The 20,506-nt window shown below is 39.9% G+C and overlaps 3 protein-coding genes across 5 annotated transcripts; 1 reads left to right on the top strand and 2 right to left on the bottom strand.

Annotated features, from left to right (window-relative positions):
- Positions 1 to 1,083: 1,083 nt before the first annotated feature.
- On the top strand, positions 1,084 to 2,530 carry rfxap (regulatory factor X-associated protein). The gene is made up of 3 exons (XM_088440725.1): positions 1,084 to 1,708; positions 1,789 to 1,899; positions 2,145 to 2,530. Exons 1-3 carry the CDS (start codon positions 1,286 to 1,288, stop codon positions 2,250 to 2,252), a joined length of 642 nt encoding a protein of 213 aa, XP_088296851.1. The 5' UTR covers positions 1,084 to 1,285; the 3' UTR covers positions 2,253 to 2,530.
- Positions 2,283 to 11,401, bottom strand: smad9 (SMAD family member 9). 3 transcript variants are annotated; one of them, XM_088440722.1, is made up of 8 exons: positions 11,297 to 11,401; positions 8,907 to 9,161; positions 7,924 to 8,139; positions 7,547 to 7,816; positions 5,908 to 6,015; positions 5,237 to 5,458; positions 4,224 to 4,480; positions 2,283 to 3,387 (listed from the first exon to the last, which is right to left on the bottom strand). In XM_088440722.1, exons 2-8 carry the CDS (start codon positions 9,100 to 9,102, stop codon positions 3,244 to 3,246), a joined length of 1,413 nt encoding a protein of 470 aa, XP_088296848.1. In that variant the 5' UTR covers positions 9,103 to 9,161; positions 11,297 to 11,401; the 3' UTR covers positions 2,283 to 3,243. The 3 variants fall into 3 exon arrangements, with proteins under 3 accessions (XP_088296848.1, XP_088296849.1, XP_088296850.1); XM_088440723.1 differs by having other exon boundaries at positions 11,319 to 11,401; XM_088440724.1 differs by lacking the exon at positions 11,297 to 11,401 and adding an exon at positions 10,506 to 10,657.
- Positions 11,402 to 15,512: 4,111 nt separating this feature from the next.
- On the bottom strand, positions 15,513 to 19,186 carry ufm1 (ubiquitin-fold modifier 1). Its single transcript, XM_088440960.1, has 6 exons — positions 19,124 to 19,186; positions 18,965 to 19,021; positions 18,501 to 18,558; positions 17,441 to 17,480; positions 17,172 to 17,204; positions 15,513 to 15,905 (listed from the first exon to the last, which is right to left on the bottom strand). Coding segments are annotated over exons 1-6 (270 nt in total). The 5' UTR covers positions 19,126 to 19,186; the 3' UTR covers positions 15,513 to 15,825.
- Positions 19,187 to 20,506: the final 1,320 nt, after the last annotated feature.

Here is a 20,506-nt window from a genome sequence, read left to right as displayed (position 1 = left end):
GAAAATGATGTTTTTCTTGTTGAATACGGTTGATGTCAAACAACGCGTTTTCCTAAAGTGGCACTGTTACATGAGTGGTCTCTCTATGCACGTCTATGTTCAATTTACATCTGCCTTAGTTATGAGCAGAGAACATTAACAAATGGTCAGCAATCTTCAATGATTAGAGATAGTACATAAATTGTGACCACTGTACCAATGTAGCCTAGCTGCGATTTCTGATTTACAATTTTGTCATCTTTTGTAATGTGATTTTGGCGGGGGGATTTATTGTTTGCAGATCTTTTGGAGGGTATCTTATTTGTATGCTGTTGCATTTTGTCTTTGTGATGTTTTTGCTTTTTGTTTGCATGGAAATCGTTTTCATTTTATGTGGAGCTGCTTTCGTCCTTTTGTAATGTTTTTGTGTGTGTGTGTTTTGCTTTTGTTCGCAGATAATTTTCTTTTGTTTTGTTCGTTTGTGATTTTTAGATAATGCTACGTTTCATATTTCTAAATGTGGTTTTGTTTTTGCTGTTAACGTTTTGTCTGCACGCTTTTTGATTCCTAATTTGCAGTTGTGCTTTATCTTTTGGAATGCGTTTGCATTGTTTGCGTGTTTGCATAGTTATTTGTTTATGTGATTTGAACTCCAGGGCCACCATAGTTTGTAACTTTTTTTTTTCAGTTCTCGTTCCAGACAACAAACCAGAAGCTCAAACTCTGTTGAAACGTTTCTATTTGTATTTTGAAAACGAAAATCAAATAACTAGGGTTTTCATTGTTTTAATATGTGCTTCTAAACGCAAATAAGAATGACAAAAAGAGACATGGGGCAGTGATTAGAACGCCCACCTTGAAATTTAGGGTATTCATGGATGAATAAGAGAGACATTGACCGGCTCCCATAGTCTCGAAATGATTTGATTGACTTTGTGTTCGATAAATAATTTTGAAAATACAGCAAATCTAGTCAGGTATTTTAAAAAAACACTTGGTAGAAAAAGAAAAAAAGCTGAAAAAACTCATGCATGTTTATTGAAAATAAAAACATGCTGTTCGCAACGTAATCCTCTAGATGGCCCTCAAGCGCAGGAAACACATTTGGTCTCGAAGAAAAAGAAAACAAAGAAGAAAATCTGTCAACAAGTAACAAGTCTCTCGTGATTTAATGTCGTATTTTTTAAGCGCGGCTTTCAGTCCCAGCCACTATTTTTTATTGTAACAATTGTTAGCCAATGCTAAATTGTGTTGTTAGCGTCTTTTAGCTAGTTGCGGGTACCATGTTTTATTTTCCCTAGCAAAGATGAGCGACGACGAAGCTTCGGTCCGCAAGGACGCCTCCAAAGCCATCTTGCTCACCAAAGACGGCCAGCGCTACATCGTGGGCGACAGCCGATCGGTGGACAGTCACAACGTGATCACGCTCATCCCCATGGAAGCCGCCGATCTCATGGACATGGACGACGCCGACGAAGAGAGCGACGTCTTGGACGCGTCCGAGCCGCGCGACGGCGCCGCCAGCCCGGAGGAGCTGATCGACGACGAGGTGTCGGAGGGAGACTGCGCCGCGCCCAAGCAGTGTACCTACGACGGCTGCACCGAGACCACCACGCAAGTAGCCAAGCAGCGCAAGCCGTGGATGTGCAAGAAGCACCGCAACAAGATGTACAAGGACAAGTACAAGAAGAAAAAGAGCGATCAGGCCATGTCCACCAACAAAATTGACGTAAGCGTGCACGCAATAGCGACAATGGGCATCCGCATATGCGCGTTTATGACTAACTCATGTCTCTTCTTTGGCTTAAGGACAACTGCGATGAGCGCCCCGTATCCGTCAACAAGCAGCGTTTGGGGGCAATGGGGGACCGGCCAGCCAGACCCTCCCTCATTGAGCAGGTGCTCAACCAGAAAAGGCTGGTAAGTCACCCCCGGACACACACTATACCTGCACTGTAATGCAGCCATTCCCAAAGTGTTTTATTAATTTCAAATTAACAGCAAATTAATTGGAATATGGAACACATTATTGCTCGAGTGAATTTCACTGTGAGCACATAAAAAAGGGTTAGAATGACTGCCGTAACGTGTTATCATATAAACGTTGTAAAGGTATTCAGACGCAGAAAAATATAGTAGTTTGCTCCTCTCTCTATGTCCACCAGTCACTGCTGAGGAGTCCCGAGGTGATCCATTTCCTGCAGCAGCAGCAGCATCTCCTGGCCGTGCAGAGTCGAAGCCTGGCGTTACAGCACAACTTAAGCGGATGCTGATTGGCCATGCAAACACTACGAATAGTCAGCCTTTTTTATTTATCCATAATTACAGTTATTTATTTTATTTTGTTTTGACTGATGTTAAAAGGATACATTGTTCAGTCATTTGTCACATAACAAAAACAAGAAAATGTGTTTTAAGTGAAGTTAGAAAATTTAAAAAGTAATTTTTTTTTAAGTTGCACTAAAAATGAAAGGAACAAAAAAAAGGTGTTCTGTAACTAGCTCCATTACGATCCCTGTAGACTGAAATAAAAACATTTGAATTATTGAAATTCTTGATTCATATAGCACATATTTGTGTTTACATACATAGGTTCACCATAAACCAGTTGCTCTCAAATGGGGCTTTTGAGAGGGTACATGAAAGCTTCAACCAATCTAATTATGCATTTAATACAGTGATAGGGAACTGTACATCTTTAGAAATAAAGTGTGAATTCAATGTAACATGAAGTAACTCCGTAAAATTTTGAAAACACTGCCTTTTTTAGTCAGGAATGGCACAGAACTCCGTTTTAAGTTTTTCTTTCATCCCAATTTGTTTTCCATTAAGCAAAACATTTCACAAGGAGAAATCAACTGAAAAAAAAATCTTGAGAACCTCTGGCATAAGAGCATTCATCAGGTCACTTTCGGTAATTAGATCTTTAATCAATAAGATTTTTACTTTAAGGATTCATTTACTTTAATCAACAAGTAAAAACCTCAATTTCTGTGAATAAACTGGATCAAATCTCATTTTACCTTTGGAAAAAAAAAGTTTAATATCCATAAGAACAAATATTGGTCAGTATATTAAAATAATGTTTAAAAACAAATCACACACACAAGGAAGCGCTACATGGTCTGAGTGCCATGGGGACGCACGATACAACTACACAAAGCTTTAAAGAAGCCAATTAAAGTCAAGTCTCATGGTAAACAAAGGACCACATCCAGGAGGAGCTTTGCTCTCATCCTGACACACCCTTCAGCTGCCAGCCTACTATGATACGGATGAAATGGGATTGTGCGGGGAGCCCATTTGAGTGAGGACCTTGTCCAGCCATTGCAGGGGCCCATGTAGGTGCACCTCAATCCAGCAGGGGGTGCTGGTCACATCCTGGCGGTGATACTCAGCCCCCCAACCCTAGAATAAGATGGGAGCACAATTGTAATACTGTACTGTATAGGACAAAAATGACAGACTTAGTACCAGTAGATTTTGTTGTTGTAATTGTCGCTTGGCTTTAACCTTGTTAAATCTTCAACATTTCTGAGGAATGGTTCAAATGCAATATACAGTGGATCCCCGGTTTATGGCGTCCCTGTCTTACGTTTTTTTTTCTTCATCTTACGATGTGGACCTTGATGTTTTTTTGCCTCCTCTTTACGCCATTTTTTTCATCTTACAACACCTCAAACATGGTGGTCACTTTGTGTGCGTGACTCTGCGAGTCACTTTGCGTTCATATGTCTATACACGCGTCACTGCTTACATCACTAATATGCTGGTCTGCTATTGGTCGCCGTCACGACTTCCTAAGATCCTGGTCTACTATTAGTTGGCGTCCCGGAGGCACTAAGAAGCTGGTCTGCTATTGGTCGGCATCACTCATTCCAAAATGGCGGATTGTTAAAAGCTCTGTTCTCCTGTGAGTGCTTACATCAACGTATTTCTAGTGCATCTTAGTGCTTAATTCAAACGTGAATTGGTTAGCCATGGGTCCCAAGATTGCTAGTGACGTTAAAGAGAGAAGTAAGAAGATGATTTATATGGAAACAAAGCTAGAGATAATGAAGAAACACGAAGAAGACTAAGTTAGCCTAGCCTAGGCTAGGCTACCCTCACTATGGAATATGGCCATAACCAACTCACTCAAAGGTAAATGCATTCTTTCTATATTTTTTACTTATATTATTTAATTGTATACATGTATATTATATATAATTAGCAGTCATTGAGGTTGTTGGTGTAAGTCTTACTTTGACGAAGCTCATGCGAATGGTGCACATCTTGGTGAGTTCGTAGACCACCTCAAAGCCATGGTTGACAGACTGGGCCAGCAGCTGCGCAAAGAGCTGGTTGTTGAAGATCTTCAGGCTGCAGCCGCTGGGGATCTTACACACGGTGGTGGCGTGGAAGCCGTGCTGGAAGTTGCAGTTACGGCTCTGCACAAACACGCTGCTGTCGCTCAGGCACTCGGCGTACACCTCGCCGCCCACGTAGTACAAGTGCAAACCTGGTATATTCAAGGAAGGGCATTGATTTATGGTCTCCCACGATGCGTGTTCAAAAACTGTCAAGGCTCAATGGCTAGCGTGATTAAAAAGGTAAACAAACTCTTTTAAATTCTTTTACATCTAAAAATATTTTTTTAAAAAGTGACACCATCTTAGAACATGAAAATGTTTATATTATTTTAAAATCAAAAATTACATATTGTATCATTCAAATTAATGTTGTAATTCTAAATTTAAAAAAAGATACATTAATAAGCAAATTTAACAAACGTATAAAATTTACATTCAAAATACTGTCACAAATTCTAAACTTTTAAATAAAAAAATATTTTTAAAAAGTGTCACATCATAATTTGATGATTTTAAAATGAGAAGTTATACCTTGTATTTCATATTTTTGAGACAATTTTCTATCACAAAATTCATTAATATATATTGTTTTAATTCTAATTTTATGAAATCACGTTGCAACTTTTCACGCAATTTTATTAAAAGTTATAAAAGGTGAGATATATTTACAAACTCTAGTTTGAAAACCAAGAAATTTATCAAGCTGTCTTTCGTTCTTCAGTTTTATTTCAAAAGTTCAGCCCCTGTTCAACTTTATTATACTTTGAGCGACCTATTCTGTCATTTGTACAATTTTTGGTACTGCATCAGATGTAACTTAACATTAGCGCTGTTGTATATATATTTTTTTTGAACCCTTCAAATTCCCTTAAAAAAAAAGAGCAAAACAAAGCAATAACATGAACCTTTCCCGATGTGTCGCCGCGTGTGCTCAATGGTGGAGTTACGGTTGACGTTGGACAGCAGGCCGAGACAGAAGCGGTTCTTGTTGTTGGAAGGGTCTGTGAAACCGTCCACCAGCACGCTGCGTGACGATGCATGGAACGTTTCTCCCACCCGGTTGTTCAGCTCGTAGTAGGCGATGGAGCACCAGTACTCGGGTTCCTCGTAGCACACGGGACGCAAGTCTGGAGAAAGACAGAAATGTAAACTAGAGGTACGTGTGGCGCGTTCAAATGTAGTTGGATATTTCAAACTTAGACAGGCCAAACAAGGCCAAAGAATGTGGCCTTTCTATCAATCTATAAATGCTGACAAAAATGACAGGGGTAAAATGACTTTACTTTTTTTTTTTTATGTTTAAATAAAAAGAAAATACACTTCATTATCTCCATTTGTCATATTGGAGTACACTATGGCGATTCTTTGCACATCCATAGATTGAAGCAGAAATGGTTGTCATTCAGATCATTTTATTTATATCCACTCACTTTAACACAGATTAACACAGATAAAAATTATCTAAAAAATGAAATAGATATTTTTCAATCATTGATAATATATCGGGGGAGGCTTGATTACTCGATTGATAGAATAATCCATTTTTAAAAGATTCAATACTGATCGTCCTACTTGCCTCTATGTGGAGCAGAAAAGGTGAGCTTGGTGGTTTCCGTTGTGTTGCCAGGCTTCACGTCCTCCTGGGGGCTTGACTCCATCATGCTGTACGGTGGAGGTGGAGTCTCTAATGGGGGGGGGCAAATGCATTAGGAAATAATAACGACGACAACTTTAAAAAAACAACTTGACACTTGACACTTGTATCGTGGGTGATGGGCAGGGGGTAGAGGAGGTAATGCTCAGGGTTGCAGGGAGAATTGGCAGCCGTTCATCATTCTCTGGCGCACTGTGCGTTGTTAAAGAAAAGAACATTTGTGGCCAAAATGAGGATGTTTGTGCCTGTTTGAACTCCTTACGAGATCACTGGACCTTGGAAGAAAAGCTTTTACTGAAGGTTTTATTGAACAAATTTCATACACTTTATATTTATGTACGTACTGTACAATACCATGGCAAGGGGGCTGCAAATCCTACTTTGCGGGATTCACTTATCGCAGGGTTTTTCCCATCCCCATTAACAGTAAAACACAAGGAAGCACCGTACCTTGGAATTCCACAGACAAATAGCAAAAATGGGGAGGCAGGCCGGAGGGTAGCCACAGCCAAATACCCAAGGAGGATAAGGCAGATCCTGAACAGTCAGCTTTAACGGCAAGAATAAGATCCAAGCCACTAAGACCTTCGCTTTTGCCAGTAATCAGATACCCTTCTGGCATAATTCCCTGGCCACTGGAAGCAATGCAAGCCACTGATGTCAAGACAAAGAAACCCCTTACAATGCACAGGGCTCCACCCCAAGTTCAGCACCCTGAGGCTGTACACGAAGCAGAAAGAGGGGGCAGTTGATTAGTGGAATAGTCAAAGGCACTATCCAGGAGGAAACAACAGGCATCCAAGAATACAACAACAAGATGACCACCACAGATGACTTATTCAGCGAATGCCCCGGAAACAGCAGTTCAGTGAAATGAAGGAGCCAGATGGACGGTCATAGAAAAACGATGGCATGCACCACCGTCAAGTTGAAGGAGTGGCTGACCAAGAAAAATGTGCCAGTGGCTGGACTAAAAGACAGCAAGGAGACCTAAACATGGCAGCACAAAGAGCAGGCCACAGACAAAATCAATAGAGGCCGAGTTTACCATAAAATGGAGAAAATCCAGGCCAAGATCCTGTGGGACTTCCAGATCCAGACTCACAAACTGGTGGTTACCTCCAAGCTAGATAGATTGCTCTAGCAAATACTAGGAACAACATCTGACATCTCTCTGTAGAAGAGTGCACAAGGAACAGCTAAAATCCGGTGCGAAACCCTCAAGCTCTGCCTCTGGTAGAAGGCCCAAGCTTAAAAATATAAGCACACTCTCCATTAATGCATATACGTACTGTAGGTGACAGCAGGCACATTGCATCACGTAAACACTGTGTCGTCTGACATTTCGGCATCATGTCAAAAATTGTTCCTGCGCCTCGATTGACGCAACACACTTTCAAAACAACGCGTGACCATGCGTGCGAGCAGCACGGTAGAAGTCCGCGGTAGTATAGCGAAGCCTTAATAGCATATTTAAAATGACTCTACTTGTAAGATATAACATACACACGATCTCAAAAAAAGATCACAATTCGGGATTCAAACATGGCAGGTAGATTACCTGCAATGTGGTATGGGCTACTCGGCTCGGTGGAGCTGCCAGGAGAGTCAGGGTAGCCCTGCGAGGCTGGCGAACGCCCGTGTGATGAGCAGGATGGCGACGAGGACGGAAAGGAAGATGAGGAGCCCGGTAGCGGCGGGAAAGACTCCGGGTAGGTGGCGTTCTGCGGCATCAGGGGTTCATTGTGCAGCGAGGCGTTGCGGAACTTGGCCAGTAGGCTGTGCTGTGGGTTGAACTCGCTGTGGCGTGGCACCAGTACAGGTGGCAGGACTGACGAGGAAAAAAAGCTCTAAGAGAATAGTACCCGAGGCTTCGAGCTTAATATCTTCAACTAGAGATATATCCACAGCGGCCCATTTAGAGAGCTTTACTCTTACCTGGTGTTTCAACACGTCGGTAGTGGTATGGATTGACGCAAATGTCCTTCTGCTTGGAGCCGAAGGGAAACTCGCAGCAGTCGAGTGCCTTGAGCTCATGGTGCGACTGCAGGTCTGGCCAGCGCCACACCCGGCAGTAGATAACATGTGGCAGGCCTTTCCGGTGCGACACCTGCAGCCTTCCGTCTAGTGAGCGGGGGATGGTCACGCACTTGCCTAATAAGGGGTAAATGATGATGACAACATGAGGATGAGGGTGTCACTTCCTGTTTAGACACAAAGTTACACAATCGACTGAGATCAAACACACAAAAACGTTTGCCTTGACAAAAAAATTGCATCATTTACAGATTTTATGACATGGGAGCGATGAATTAACCAGGGGTCTTTAATCAATCAGCACTGTGTTCTCTACCACTCAGCACTTTAGATTTTAACAAATAGTCTACAGCTCTAAATTTGGATTTTATGGCATCATATTGTCAAATTAGTTAAAGACCATAAATCTATGAGACATTCCTTGGTGATTATGTCAATATTCTCTGCCTCGCTACATATTAATTTTATGAACTGTTGTCAAAAATAAGCTTTATTCGAGCTATTGTATTGGTCAGGGGCCATAAATCTAACAACATATGCCATACTGTATTAAAGTACTGTCACATTTTCAACATTTACTACTTAATGTAAAAATAAATCAAACAACAGAGCAGTGCATGTACTTGCAGGCATAAATCATCAAGGGCAAAAATATCAACTGTCATTTTTCTTTACTTCCAAAAAGATGATCCTCCATCTCACTGCATGTGGATTTTCTGACTTCCTTTTGTGAAATGATGAAATGTAATGATTTTATTGTGGAGACATAATTCAATCAGAGGCCATAAAACTATCAACAGAATACATTCTGAAGGAAGTGCTACTGTCTACAGTTTTTTCCCCAACCTCTTTCGTTTGGTGTGTCAAATGCGGTGTCCACTCACTGGGTTGTCCAGGGCAGCTGAGGGCTCGCTCCAGCTCCTCCATGGCTCCTTTTTTCTTCTTGAGCTTCTTCACCAGGGAGTCCACAGCCTTCTCTGCCCACTTTTCCTCCTCGTCGCCCTGCTTCCAGCCCAGCAGACGCTTCACCGCCGGGCTGGTGAAGGAGAAGAGTGACGTGATGGACGTGGATGAGTTCATGGTCCCTTTTTGTTCCCGATGCCTGGGATCTAAATGCTCCTGGTCCTGGTTTGCATCATCTGTTGAGAGAAGTGAGAAGATAACTGTTTGTACATGTACATTTATTATGTTAAGAGTTTCAAAAAAGAAGCTGTCACGATTCTCTGTCCGGGCGGGTCACCTCTGCTGGCGATTCGCAATATAACTGGTGTGAATGTGGACCCCAAAGTAGAATTGGCTAAGCACTTCTTATGCTAACATTGAGCCAACAAGTACAAGTCAAAATAAAACAGTGAAGGAAAATCAAATACATATACTGTACCTAGTTATAGCTATAGCATACACAGCTGCAGCAGACATATATTCGCATACACATAAGTACATGGTAACATATACAGGAATCCGTAGTTTTTCACGCTCAGGAGTTGTATCTACCCCTGCCCTCATTGGGCGATGGTCACGCCGGGAACCAATCACGTGTCTTGTAGGAGTGCACATCTCCCTCATGAAACTCACACTCACTGTTGGGTGGACGGGAAGGAAGAGCAGGAAAGAGCAACGCTGCACTGGAGCATTGTAAATGTCTTAAGTAGATTTCTTTTGTAATAAACTGGAACTTCAAGTATAAACTCTGATTGTTATCATGTTTGGTCGGCTACAGGCCTCACTCTAATTAGAATTCTGGATGTCACTAATGTAACCGTGAGACTACAGCCAAAGTGATGGGAACGGGAAAGGACAACAGTACAGTTAGTGTGCTGTATAAGGTTTAATAATTTAAGATGTAATTAAATATGTGTATTGCAGTAGTTGGACGTCCGAGGAGTGCCTGTGGCAATTTAAAAAAAATATAAATTTGTGATGCACTGATAGGGGAGGTGGTGAAATAGCGAGGGATCACTGTATTGCTTAGTTTGTAAACGTTTTCTTGCTTGCCATTCAATGCAGATGTGTGTATCATTTTTTTCTACACAAGAGACAAAACAAAACACTAGTTCAGCCCATCAATTGGTGTTCAGTAGTATGCTTGAATTGTGGCACTGAAGTTCTCAAAAACAAACTGATCAAATTTATACACTCAATTTAAAGATGAAAAAACAAGAGAAATGCTTAGGATTTGTCCAAAAATAACTCGTCTGCCTCACAGTTCAGAGTTCGCAGAGTTGCTTTTGGCTCTGGCCTCCCCCTGTGTAGTGTGTGCATGTTCTCCCCATGCCTTCGTGGGTTTAACCCTGTGATTCTCTGGCAACCAGTTCAGTACATATGCACCAGTATGTACCCCGTCTACTGTCCAGAGAAGGTTTGGATAAGCACCAGTGTGCCCGCGACCCTCATGATGATGCTAACATTTCCATTTAACTTTTTGTTTAAGTCACTGCCATGCAAGTGTGAAAACACATTGATAAATGATAACAAACACTCACCCTTTTGACCAGCTCCGTATTCCAGGATGAATGTGCTGATATATACAGTATATTTTTTTAGAAATACCTTTGTGTCCAAAATGTGCTGTCAAGTTCTGTTTGATAAGAGAGAGGTGAGAAGATGCTAGTGATGAGGAGAAAGAAGGTTTTCTAGGCAAGAGGAGGAGGAGGAAGTTCCTCTTGTGGCGCCTCTCTTTCTCTTGTGAAGACGCCCAGGAGCCAAACTGTCTGGCCACAACACATCACAGGACAGGAGGAGGAGGAGGAGGGGTTTGTGTGTGTGCATGATTGCAATGTGTGTTTTTGGAGGGTGTGTGTTTATTTTTCTGCTTGTCCATCCATCGTGCGCTCACTATAATGCGCATCACACCGGAAGTGAGCAGGTCACACAATATTCCATGATGACTTACACCCCCCCCACCCCCTTTTTTTTTAATTGTGCAAACTATAGTATACACACAACTGCTTTATGGAGGCCGGCGTCACACAGTCTGCCGGCTCAGATAGTCCAATTACCTAATGCTTTATCACCAAGAACCCTTCTTCCTCACGCCCACTCCTCAGCTAAAAGTAAACAAGCCAGATTCCTCTCACTATAACAGAAAGCAACGCGCACATACACAAACTGTCAGTCGTCAACAACACGCACGAGGTTATTTCAACTAATTGTGACATCATTGTCTTCATTAAAAGCTAAACACAAGTGACATTGAAAGCAAAAGTCCCGCAAACTGTTATTTAAACAAAACGTCTCAACTTTAAATGATTAGAATGTGAATAATAGTACTCACAGAGTTATAAATGATGTCTCACCTCCACGTTGACTGAAGTAAACAGTCCATATGGTGCGCCGACACTAAAGCCAGTGAGAAGGTGCACGTTTAGCTTGTGTGGACTCTCACTCGAGTGAGGGGGGCGTGTCCGTTGCACTTATTTCAAAATAAAAGTGTAAAAAAAATCACTAACATAGCCTTATTATCACCCAACTTGGGCTGACTGAACATGTCATCAAATATGAATATATTTTTACTTTCAATTGTTCAGTGACATCAGCCTTATCCATACATATATACTTTTTTTTTTTTTTTTGGGGGGGGGGGGGCAATGTCTCCTTTATGTACAAAAATTGTAAAAATGCGGTGTTAGCAAAAGTAACTACGCTGTATATTTATATAATATTGAAATTCAAATAGGACTATTTTGTATGTCATAATTACAGTATTATGACTTTTGAAGAGTTTTGCATTATGGGAGTTCAGGCTAAGCCAATCAACAAAGTCAGTGAAAGGCTTACAAATGGCATAAGTTGATCGCTATTGCCACCCAGTGGTTTTGAGGGGTCAACTGTTTGCGAGTTGTCGTTGAAATAATTAATGCAAAAATTGGGGAATATGCATGACAAAACATCAGGTGTTCAAAAAGTCCAAAATTGACAATATTTCCCATTTTTAATGGCAGTAAATGAGCCTGACATGGGCTAAATTTGACATCTGCAGGATGTACCTCAACCTACCGTTTGCAAGCATTTACATAGGACGGCATACTGAAAATCTTCACACATCAAAAACATCAAAAAGCCCGAGTTGGGTCAAAATTTCCCTCAGGGGTTAAACAAGGATTGATTAGGGAAAATTGACCAGTCAATTGTTAAAAATTCACCCAAAAAATGACCTATCAAATGTGCATTTAACCCTTGATCATTATTTTGATCCTTTTTGGGTCATTTTCTTCTTCATCACTCTTACAGTATTTTAGCCAAGGGATGGCCCACGCCTGGTAGTGTGATAACTAAGTGGTCGTGCCATCTTGAAATCTCTCATGTTGTCATTATCTAGGTGAATTTCAGCTCCCTCATGTCTTCTTTCAATGCTTTGCATTTGATGTGAGATGCGTTTGATATGGAGCTCAGGATTGGATTAAATACTACACAAGGGTTGAATAACCAAGTTAACTGTGGATTTCTGAAAAAGTGAATGTCACAAACTTGCAATAAGGCTTCTTTAGGCAACTTGAAGTTTCAAAAGAACAATTTTGACATGCAAATGAAGCACCAGCATGCAAAAACTAAAAGTTCAGCAAAGTTCAGCAAAAACTAAAAGTTCAGTGTACAATGTTGAAATAGCAAAATAATTTTCACTTGATTTGTGGTGCATATTTGCTACATATCCGCATAAATATGATGAAATCTTTCATTTGTAACATTGGCAATTTAATATCTGATTAAATATGAGTTTTTGGTGGCTATACGGTATTTCTAACTTGGAAGTAAAGGAAGTATACGAATTGCACCTGTAAAGAATACAGAGCATTTTAAGGTAATCATGAACATTCAGCTGGACTTGCCTTTATTTTTCTCCACAGTAACTTAATCAGGACGTGCGTGAAGGTTATTAAAACTTAAAACGTACTTATGCTTTGCACTTTCGTGACAAATATCTCTTGTTGTGAAGAGCACACGGAACCGCCCCCGGTGGTAATGCGGCTGTCTTGTCCGGCCCGCTGGAGTCTGCTAGATCTCCTGCAGGCTCCAGCTGGAGCGCCACACATCAGCCACGACGGCGTCAGACTGGCTGGAACCGCAGCACCGGCGCTCCAGATCCCTCCGCCTGCTTCCCACCTGACCATCATGTTTTAACGTGTGCGCTTAGAGTCAGTGAACGCGTCATACTTTCGAACTTAATAAATTCAACAATCAAATTAACGTACATTGTCAAAAATATATAAACTCTACAAATACACGCAGGGCATACATTTGGTGTTACGCTCTATGTTAGTGGCAAGTTAATTACCTTAAGTGGAGGCGCTGGAATGGCATGCGGAGGGATACAGGACAACGCCGCGCTACGGTTTGGTCCGGTTAATGACGCAAGCCTGGCTGGCGACGCTCAGTCTGCAAGTTTGACATTTTCACAGTTTATAGCAACTGCCGCGAAACGTCACCCCGCTGCTGCAAGGACAGGAGGGGAGAGCATCCCATCCCCTTTTGTTTTGCTCAGCTTTTCGTCTGGCACGGCAGAGGACTTTCCGCCGTCCCCCCGCTTCACAAAGATGCTCTCCGTCGGCATCGCGTCGCGACCTCAGGTCCGCGTTGAAAGATGCATTCAAGTCTTTCAAAAAAGTTTACAAACTGAACTGTAGATTCTGTATCAGAATAGCGCGGTACTGTTGAACCCAACTGCACGGATACAGATGTTTAAATGAATCGTTTATTTGACTATTATGAAGGTTTTTGAAAACAATTCAGCAGTGACAATAGAGAGGGAAGTTATTTTTGGTGGTTATGTTTTCGGGGCTGCTAATTCAGAGTCCATATATTGACTTTCTCTTGCCCGCAAATCTATTTTAAAATAAGAAAACAAAGTTTGTTATTGCCTTTCAGTACAAATGTACTGATGATTTGAATGTTGGGCAAGTTACTTCAAAAATTTTAAAGTAATTGGTTACATTACTATATACCGTATTTGAAATGAAAGGCATTGCCGCTACTGTTGCATTGCTTTCATATTACTCTCACCACCATCACTTGAAATTTGCATTTGCCATTCTAAATGTTGCTCATTACGCTCATGACACATTCAGTGGAAGGTTCCCTTATGCCTAAAACCTGTACAATTCATTTAATCTGTATTGTATTGCAAAACTTTTAAGACAAGACACATTTTAATCCCTTTATTTACTTAGCTTCACAGCATAGTGATGCATTGTTTATGCTTTAGGCAGAAACAGTGAGTGCATTTCACAATTTCAATGTTAATACTGAAACTCAAGTTCAGTAGGCTCGGGTAGGGACAGACGTTTCAGAATTAGATGGTTTCGGTGGGGCTAACGCTAGTAGCTAGCCTACCTCATCATTATTGTGTTTAATTAACTGCTTAACATGAGCTTTGTATGTTTCATCTTGATACACATTGACCACAACTATTTATAGACTATAGCGATTGTATCATGAAAATTTGCGTTGACTTGACATTATTGCTAGTTGCAACAGAGATCCGCAGACAAGGTTTTGAAATGATGGCGAATCCACTGTGAAAAGTGCCAGCATATCTTCTACATACAAGTCTCCTAAACTTTTGAGGTCAAAGCGGCATCCCTGATTGAGAGAACGATCATTTTGTTGTCTGCTGCTGCCGCAATCATCTCTGCTGTAGCAGATAGCAATAATAGGAAGTAAACATTTTCTCTAGACTTTTCTCCTCCGATCTCACTGTGTTTATGCCGACTTTGGAGCAGGTGCTGAATTTACGATCGTCCGAAGCTATAACAAAACATGTCCGCCTCCGGAAAAGTGCCATTGAATAACCTATTGAACATAAAATTCATTTTATGAACGTATACAGTATTTCCCTAAAACATTTAATTAAACTATTTTTTAGGTGTTTTTTTGTTTAAAATTTCAAAAGAACCCACAGGGGTACTCGTACCCCCATTTGAGAATCACATTTCCTAGAAAAATAAAAGCCATTAGACAGCCAAAACCCTTAAAATATATCTATTTAAGGATATCAATATTGCTTTTTTTTGTTGTTATTTTAATTTGAAATATTAGGCAGCCATTAACCTCCGACTTTTCCACGTGACTCTCAGAGTGGACAGCCCTGGTCTAAATCATGAAAATGTACATTTGTTCCTGTTCCTACCTTATTTGCGCATATAATTGGTGAAAAATGCACCTGTTGAGGTGTGATAGGTCATTGGGAAAATTTTGAAAAAGTAAAATCATACACAGGATAAGAGTGTGCCTTGAAATTGATGCAAGATTTGCATAAGCATTCTTGAAAGGTTCATCATTAATCATTGGTTTATTGAGTCTTTTGAATATATCTGCTATTCATTTACTTAATTATTTTAAATTATTTTTTAATTTAAAATCTCAATTACAGCTCTTACTGTGTGAATAAAATAATGAACTGTGTAAATCCCTATAATAATAAATTAAGATTAGAACAGTGCAAGCGTCACAATACCAATTTTGCATTATAAGAAAAAACATGACTCAATGACAAATGAGTTTGTGGGTGAATGTTTATTTTTAATTTTCATTAGTAGCACCACTGGATCTCAAGCCTCTTAAAACTTAACAACACAACCCTCGCAGGTCCTTCTTTAGGCCGTGGTACTAAGTTTTGACAACACACATTTGGCCCCCTTAGACGTCCTGGTTTGCAATGAGTCCAACCATCCAAAATGGAAGGTGCCAACGCTTTATTGTCATTCAATAAAATGGAAGATGATGAAGTTGGTTAGGGCTACATGCGACGTTTAAATTGTACGTCTACATACAAAGACACCAAGTAAGATAAATAGGACGCGAGGTCACTTATCGGTGTCCTTCTCGTCTGCCCACTCGGTCTCGGGGAATGATGCGCAGCTCCGAGCCGTGCTTGAGGAACACGTTGCCTGCGGGCACATGGGAGACAAATGCGATGACTGCAAAAGTGTGACCTCAGTCCGGATTTGTTTGTTGGCGCCATCTCTGGTCATTGTTGATAGTACATTTTGTGGGAGCAGTTGCTGTCAGTGCGCATGCGTTGTTCCTTCTCTTCTGGCTCAAGAGTGAGTTGTTTTCTTCATATCAATCATGTTGTCATTTTTGCTAATATGACCAACATTAGTCTGTTGTCGGCCCAACTTGCGACTGCAGGTAACGTGCTAGCTAATTATAGTTTTTATCTTCAGCATGTTACATACTGTTGCCTTGTATGTGTGTAGCTCGTTAGCGTTTTCGTTTGTCCTAGGTATTTCCATTTGTCCGCATGTGCAAATGTTTCGCATTGATAATCATACTCATTTGCATCTAATTACATTTTGTATTGAAAAGAAAACAATTTGTAATTCTGTTATTTGATTGATTTAATCTGCGCAATTAGTGCACGTTTAGGAAGATATTGAATTTTTGCATATGAGACTTAATGTTCTTTTCTTGACAGTTTTGCAATATAAATGAGTGAGAGCTGTACTAGTGACACAACTAAATCAAAGAAGAGTTACATTCATTTGCTGTTGGCTAATTGTCTACCTGGATAGAAGTCATTGGAACATCTAGGAAGGACAGAAAAATATATATCTATGTTCCTTTCTTTTGATATTAAATTGTGAAAGTATTCATGACTCTACAATAAAGCAACATACTTTTTAAAATGTAATTTTTAAATTTGTCAAGATGTGTTTTGTGTCTATACTGTAATTGCTTGCTAACAAGGCGATGAAGCCAGTAAAACTAAAGCGGCATTTTAGTATTTTATGTTTTTGACTAAATAATAGGCAGCATCCTTTTGGGGGAACTTGATCCTGTTTGTTTTAAGGAGGCGTGCAATTTGCAGTTTTTTTTCTAAACCTCAGTATATCTGAAAAGTAACAAATAGTCACATTAAACATGGTCCACTTGGACTCACTGTTAAGTTGGATGTTACTGAATAAAAAGGGTACTTAGGTTGACTTAAATGATTCTTTTTGTTTGTTTTGTTTCCACAAATGGGGGTTCTTGGAAAATGTGCGTTCTAAAAGAGAAGTTTGAGAACCCCTGCTGTAGACTGCAAAAGCATTTGTCACAATATGCATTTGTTTGAAATGTAACAAAGGAAAGTAGAACAAAATGTAAACATGTAATTTCTCACATTTTGAGGGGAGCATATAACTGATAAATGAATAAACATCCCAGTTCACCTGCTGTCTGTGCGGGGTTGATTCCTATTCCATCTGTTAGGAAAGAACATAATGTATTAATGAAAACATGCTGTAATGAAATTAAGGAGACAGATTTCAAATACAATGAGGCCAAGTCAGCAACAACCCAAAGAGGCAACATGGGTCTCTCTACCCACAGAGTTTCAATTCTCATATCTGGCAGGATTCCTCCCACGTCCCGTAGGCAGGGGGCACTGAGTCCAAGTGGCCCATGTTCAACGTGATATCAAGACAAGGTTAGAACTCACCATTGGTGATGATGGCGCTGGTAGCTGACGGCACTTTGAACTGCAAAGAAAGTCAAATGGAAATGACATGAAGACATAACATTTTTAAACCTGCTTATTACAAGACATCCACTGCAGACCGATACACAATAGCCAAAACTACAAAACATAGACACATCTTTCTTAAAATATTTTACCAATCTCATACGTTTTGAACACATTTAAATGAAAGGACACTTTAACACAGTCAATGTATTTGAACAAAAAAAAAATACCAACAAAAAACCCAGTTTGACAGATAATATAAAATCTAGTTCTAGAATTCTTGCATATTTTGGCTGCTTGTATCCAGGATCTTGTTCTTTTGGTCACAACCCATAGCTCGAGACCATAAGTCAGGCAAGGAACGTAAATTGACCTTCTTCATGACAAACCAATACAGAGTCCTCGTCACAGCACACACCGCACCGATTTGCTTGTTGATCTTCCACTCAGACATATAAGTTCAATGTAATGGTCTGCAACTAGTCCAGAGCTCAAACCAATTGAAAATGTGGTGTAAGTTGAAGAAAATGGTCAATGGCAAGGCTCAAACCTGCAAAGCTAATATGGCATCACACAAAGTTGGAGCCAGATTGAAGAAGAGTACCAAATCCATCCATGCCTCAGGCTGACATCTGTTAGTAAAGCCAGAAGTGGTGCAAGTCTTGAGTCTTCTTTTGGTGATGATTCCCTATTTTTTTCCCCTCAGAACAGGGCAATTCCTTATTTTCTCCCTTTCCTTGGTCTAAAATAGCTCGTTACTGACTACTACATCTTTTTATCTAGATTTCATTTTCTTTTCATAAGTTCAGAAAGTAGTCAATTGAAATAACTTCAGCTTTGAGCCATGTTTGTGATCTGCTTTTTTCTACAAAATCAAACAACTGCATAAACAGTATTTTTTTGACAGGGGTTGTACCAAGCTCATTCTGTTGTCATACCCTAATGTAAAAGGATTTAGCTTATGTTGCTTTTATGTAGAACCATTTCTAGACGGTTTAAAAAAAAACAAAAAACAATCACTTTGCAGTTGTCTTACCTCCTCAGCAGCGAACTTCAAAACTGCTGTGAACGGCGTGCTCTCTGGGACACTTAATCTATGTAAGATGAAAAAAATCTATGTAAAATGAACAAACTACTAGTAAATACTACTACTACTACGAAACAATAATACTTTTAATTAAACAAAACAGAGTTGTTTTTTAAAAGTGTACGTATAGATCGATTTTTTTTAGTTTTATTGTTTGTAAATGTCAATTATTTGTAATGCCAACACAAGGTTTGAACATTACAATTTTATTTTTGTTTTGAAGTAAGCAAATAATATTGCCAGCTCTCGCAACTAGCATATGATAACACTAAAAGGCTTGCTGTCAGCTCATGTAAATCTCAAACAACGTCCTCAGAATAAGACACGAGGAGAAGTGTAGCAGTAATGTGGAAGATAAATGGTTGAAGTCACATTTGAGATCGACTTTAGCTGCCAATCTGTAAAGTACTCACACTTTGAACGGGAGCCGGGGATCCGACGTCAGCGTGATTTTAAACGTTACTTTAGACCTGGACAAGCGGACACAATAACAAAGCTGTCATCTTAGTTTTGAACAGCTATTCTATTAGACATTTAGATGGAATGGCAAAGGTAAAGGAGTAAAAACCCACATTTTCAGGAGCGGCTACTCGAAGTCAGAGCTGTTTACGCACACCCGGAAGTCCGGAAGGACCCCTAACGACACGTCATCGAGTTTTGTTGGATTTTGGCTCATTACTATGACTCTTTGCTATTTGGTAGTAATTAGATATTTAAAATTTATTCAAAAAATAGACAGATTACAAATGTCAAAATGGATACAAAAAATGGCGGATTAATAGTTCTTTTTAAACAGGCATTATTTTTGGCTTACTAACATTTACTGTTAATGGCAGTAATGAGGTGCGCTGACATTTTGACACTGTCAACAAACCATGCTTAAAACGGTTTTGTATTTTGCCTTTTTTTTTAACAATACTTTATAAAAGGATGTCAGGATAGCCTGGAAGAATGTTTTGTTTGGCTTTGTTGAAAATAATAGATTAAAATGTGATTCTATTTAGTTATTACATTTATTCATGTTTTTGTCAAAATACCACATTCATTGCTCCAAATTTATTGGAAGAAAAGCATGTTTTATTGTATTTTATAACGAGATTAAAAAGCACATTCTTTCAATTAGATATTCGGCCAGCAAGCCAGAAAACCTAGTGAGCGTAGAAGAAAATGGATGGATAGATCTTTGGACTTGATGAGCCAGGTGTGGTGCAAGGATATTCCTATAGAGGGCAGCAATCGTCTATCTGATGTTTTTTCCAGCGAAGTCGCAAGATTGCCCCAATTGAGATATTAAAGATATCAGACTTAATAGATTTCTTTTGCCTGAAATTAAGAGGTTAATTTAAGAAAAAAAAATGACATGGAAAAAACTTTATGAGGAATTATTGGGTGGACTCATTGTAAAATTACGCATTTTTAAAAAAATACATTTTTGGTAAAACAGTCTATCAAATTTTCAAATCGTTTTATAAATGTTTGATGGGACACATTATAGACTACCCGACACCTTAAATTTCAGGCGTGATGGGATTTATTTGTGTGTGTTGAACGTTTGAACGTTATTTAAATAGTTTTTAAATATTTTTTTCTACTTGTATAAATACTGATTGTTCTTTTTTCTTTCTTTTTTTCTTCAAGATAGAGCCATCAATCAATCCATTTTCAAGAACCAGTTATCCTCATTAGGATTGCTGGCTTGCTGATGTCTATCCCAGCTGTTTTTTGGCAGTAGGCGGGGGACACTTGTACTGATTGCCAGTCCATTGCATGGCACAGAGGACGGGCAATTATTGACACACCTAAGGACAATTTCCCATACACCTACCATGCATGTTTTTCGAACGTGGGAGGAAGCTGGATTGCCTAGAGAGAACCTGCATGGGCACGGGGAGAACATGCAAACTCCACACAGGACGACCAGAGCGAGGTGGATTTGAACTAGAACCCTGAACTGT

Source organism: Hippichthys cyanospilos, chromosome 18 (genome assembly GCF_059441005.1).
Source record: "Hippichthys cyanospilos isolate Australia breed blue-spotted pipefish chromosome 18, RoL_Hcya_1.0, whole genome shotgun sequence".
Taxonomy (NCBI): domain Eukaryota; kingdom Metazoa; phylum Chordata; class Actinopteri; order Syngnathiformes; family Syngnathidae; genus Hippichthys; species Hippichthys cyanospilos.
This window is presented reverse-complemented; position numbering and strand designations above follow the sequence as displayed.

What these genes read in the sequence shown, in the direction of transcription:
- rfxap (XM_088440725.1), top strand. Translation starts at nt 1,286, where the DNA reads ATGAGCGACGACGAAGCTTCGGTCCGCAAGGACGCCTCCAAAGCCATC. An exon ending in TGTCCACCAACAAAATTGAC is followed by an intron (nt 1,709 to 1,788) that starts GTAAGCGTGCAC and finishes CTTTGGCTTAAG; the next exon opens with GACAACTGCGATGAGCGCCC. An exon ending in TGCTCAACCAGAAAAGGCTG is followed by an intron (nt 1,900 to 2,144) that starts GTAAGTCACCCC and finishes TATGTCCACCAG; the next exon opens with TCACTGCTGAGGAGTCCCGA.
- smad9 (XM_088440722.1), bottom strand. Translation starts at nt 9,102, where the DNA reads ATGAACTCATCCACGTCCATCACGTCACTCTTCTCCTTCACCAGCCCG. An exon ending in CCGACGTGTTGAAACACCAG is followed by an intron (nt 7,817 to 7,923) that starts GTAAGAGTAAAG and finishes TTTCCTCGTCAG; the next exon opens with TCCTGCCACCTGTACTGGTG. An exon ending in TAGCCCATACCACATTGCAG is followed by an intron (nt 6,016 to 7,546) that starts GTAATCTACCTG and finishes CCCCCCCATTAG; the next exon opens with AGACTCCACCTCCACCGTAC.
- ufm1 (XM_088440960.1), bottom strand. An exon ending in CCCCGGCTCCCGTTCAAAGT is followed by an intron (nt 18,559 to 18,964) that starts GTGAGTACTTTA and finishes CATCTTACATAG; the next exon opens with ATTAAGTGTCCCAGAGAGCA. An exon ending in CAGCGCCATCATCACCAATG is followed by an intron (nt 17,205 to 17,440) that starts GTGAGTTCTAAC and finishes CTTTCCTAACAG; the next exon opens with ATGGAATAGGAATCAACCCC.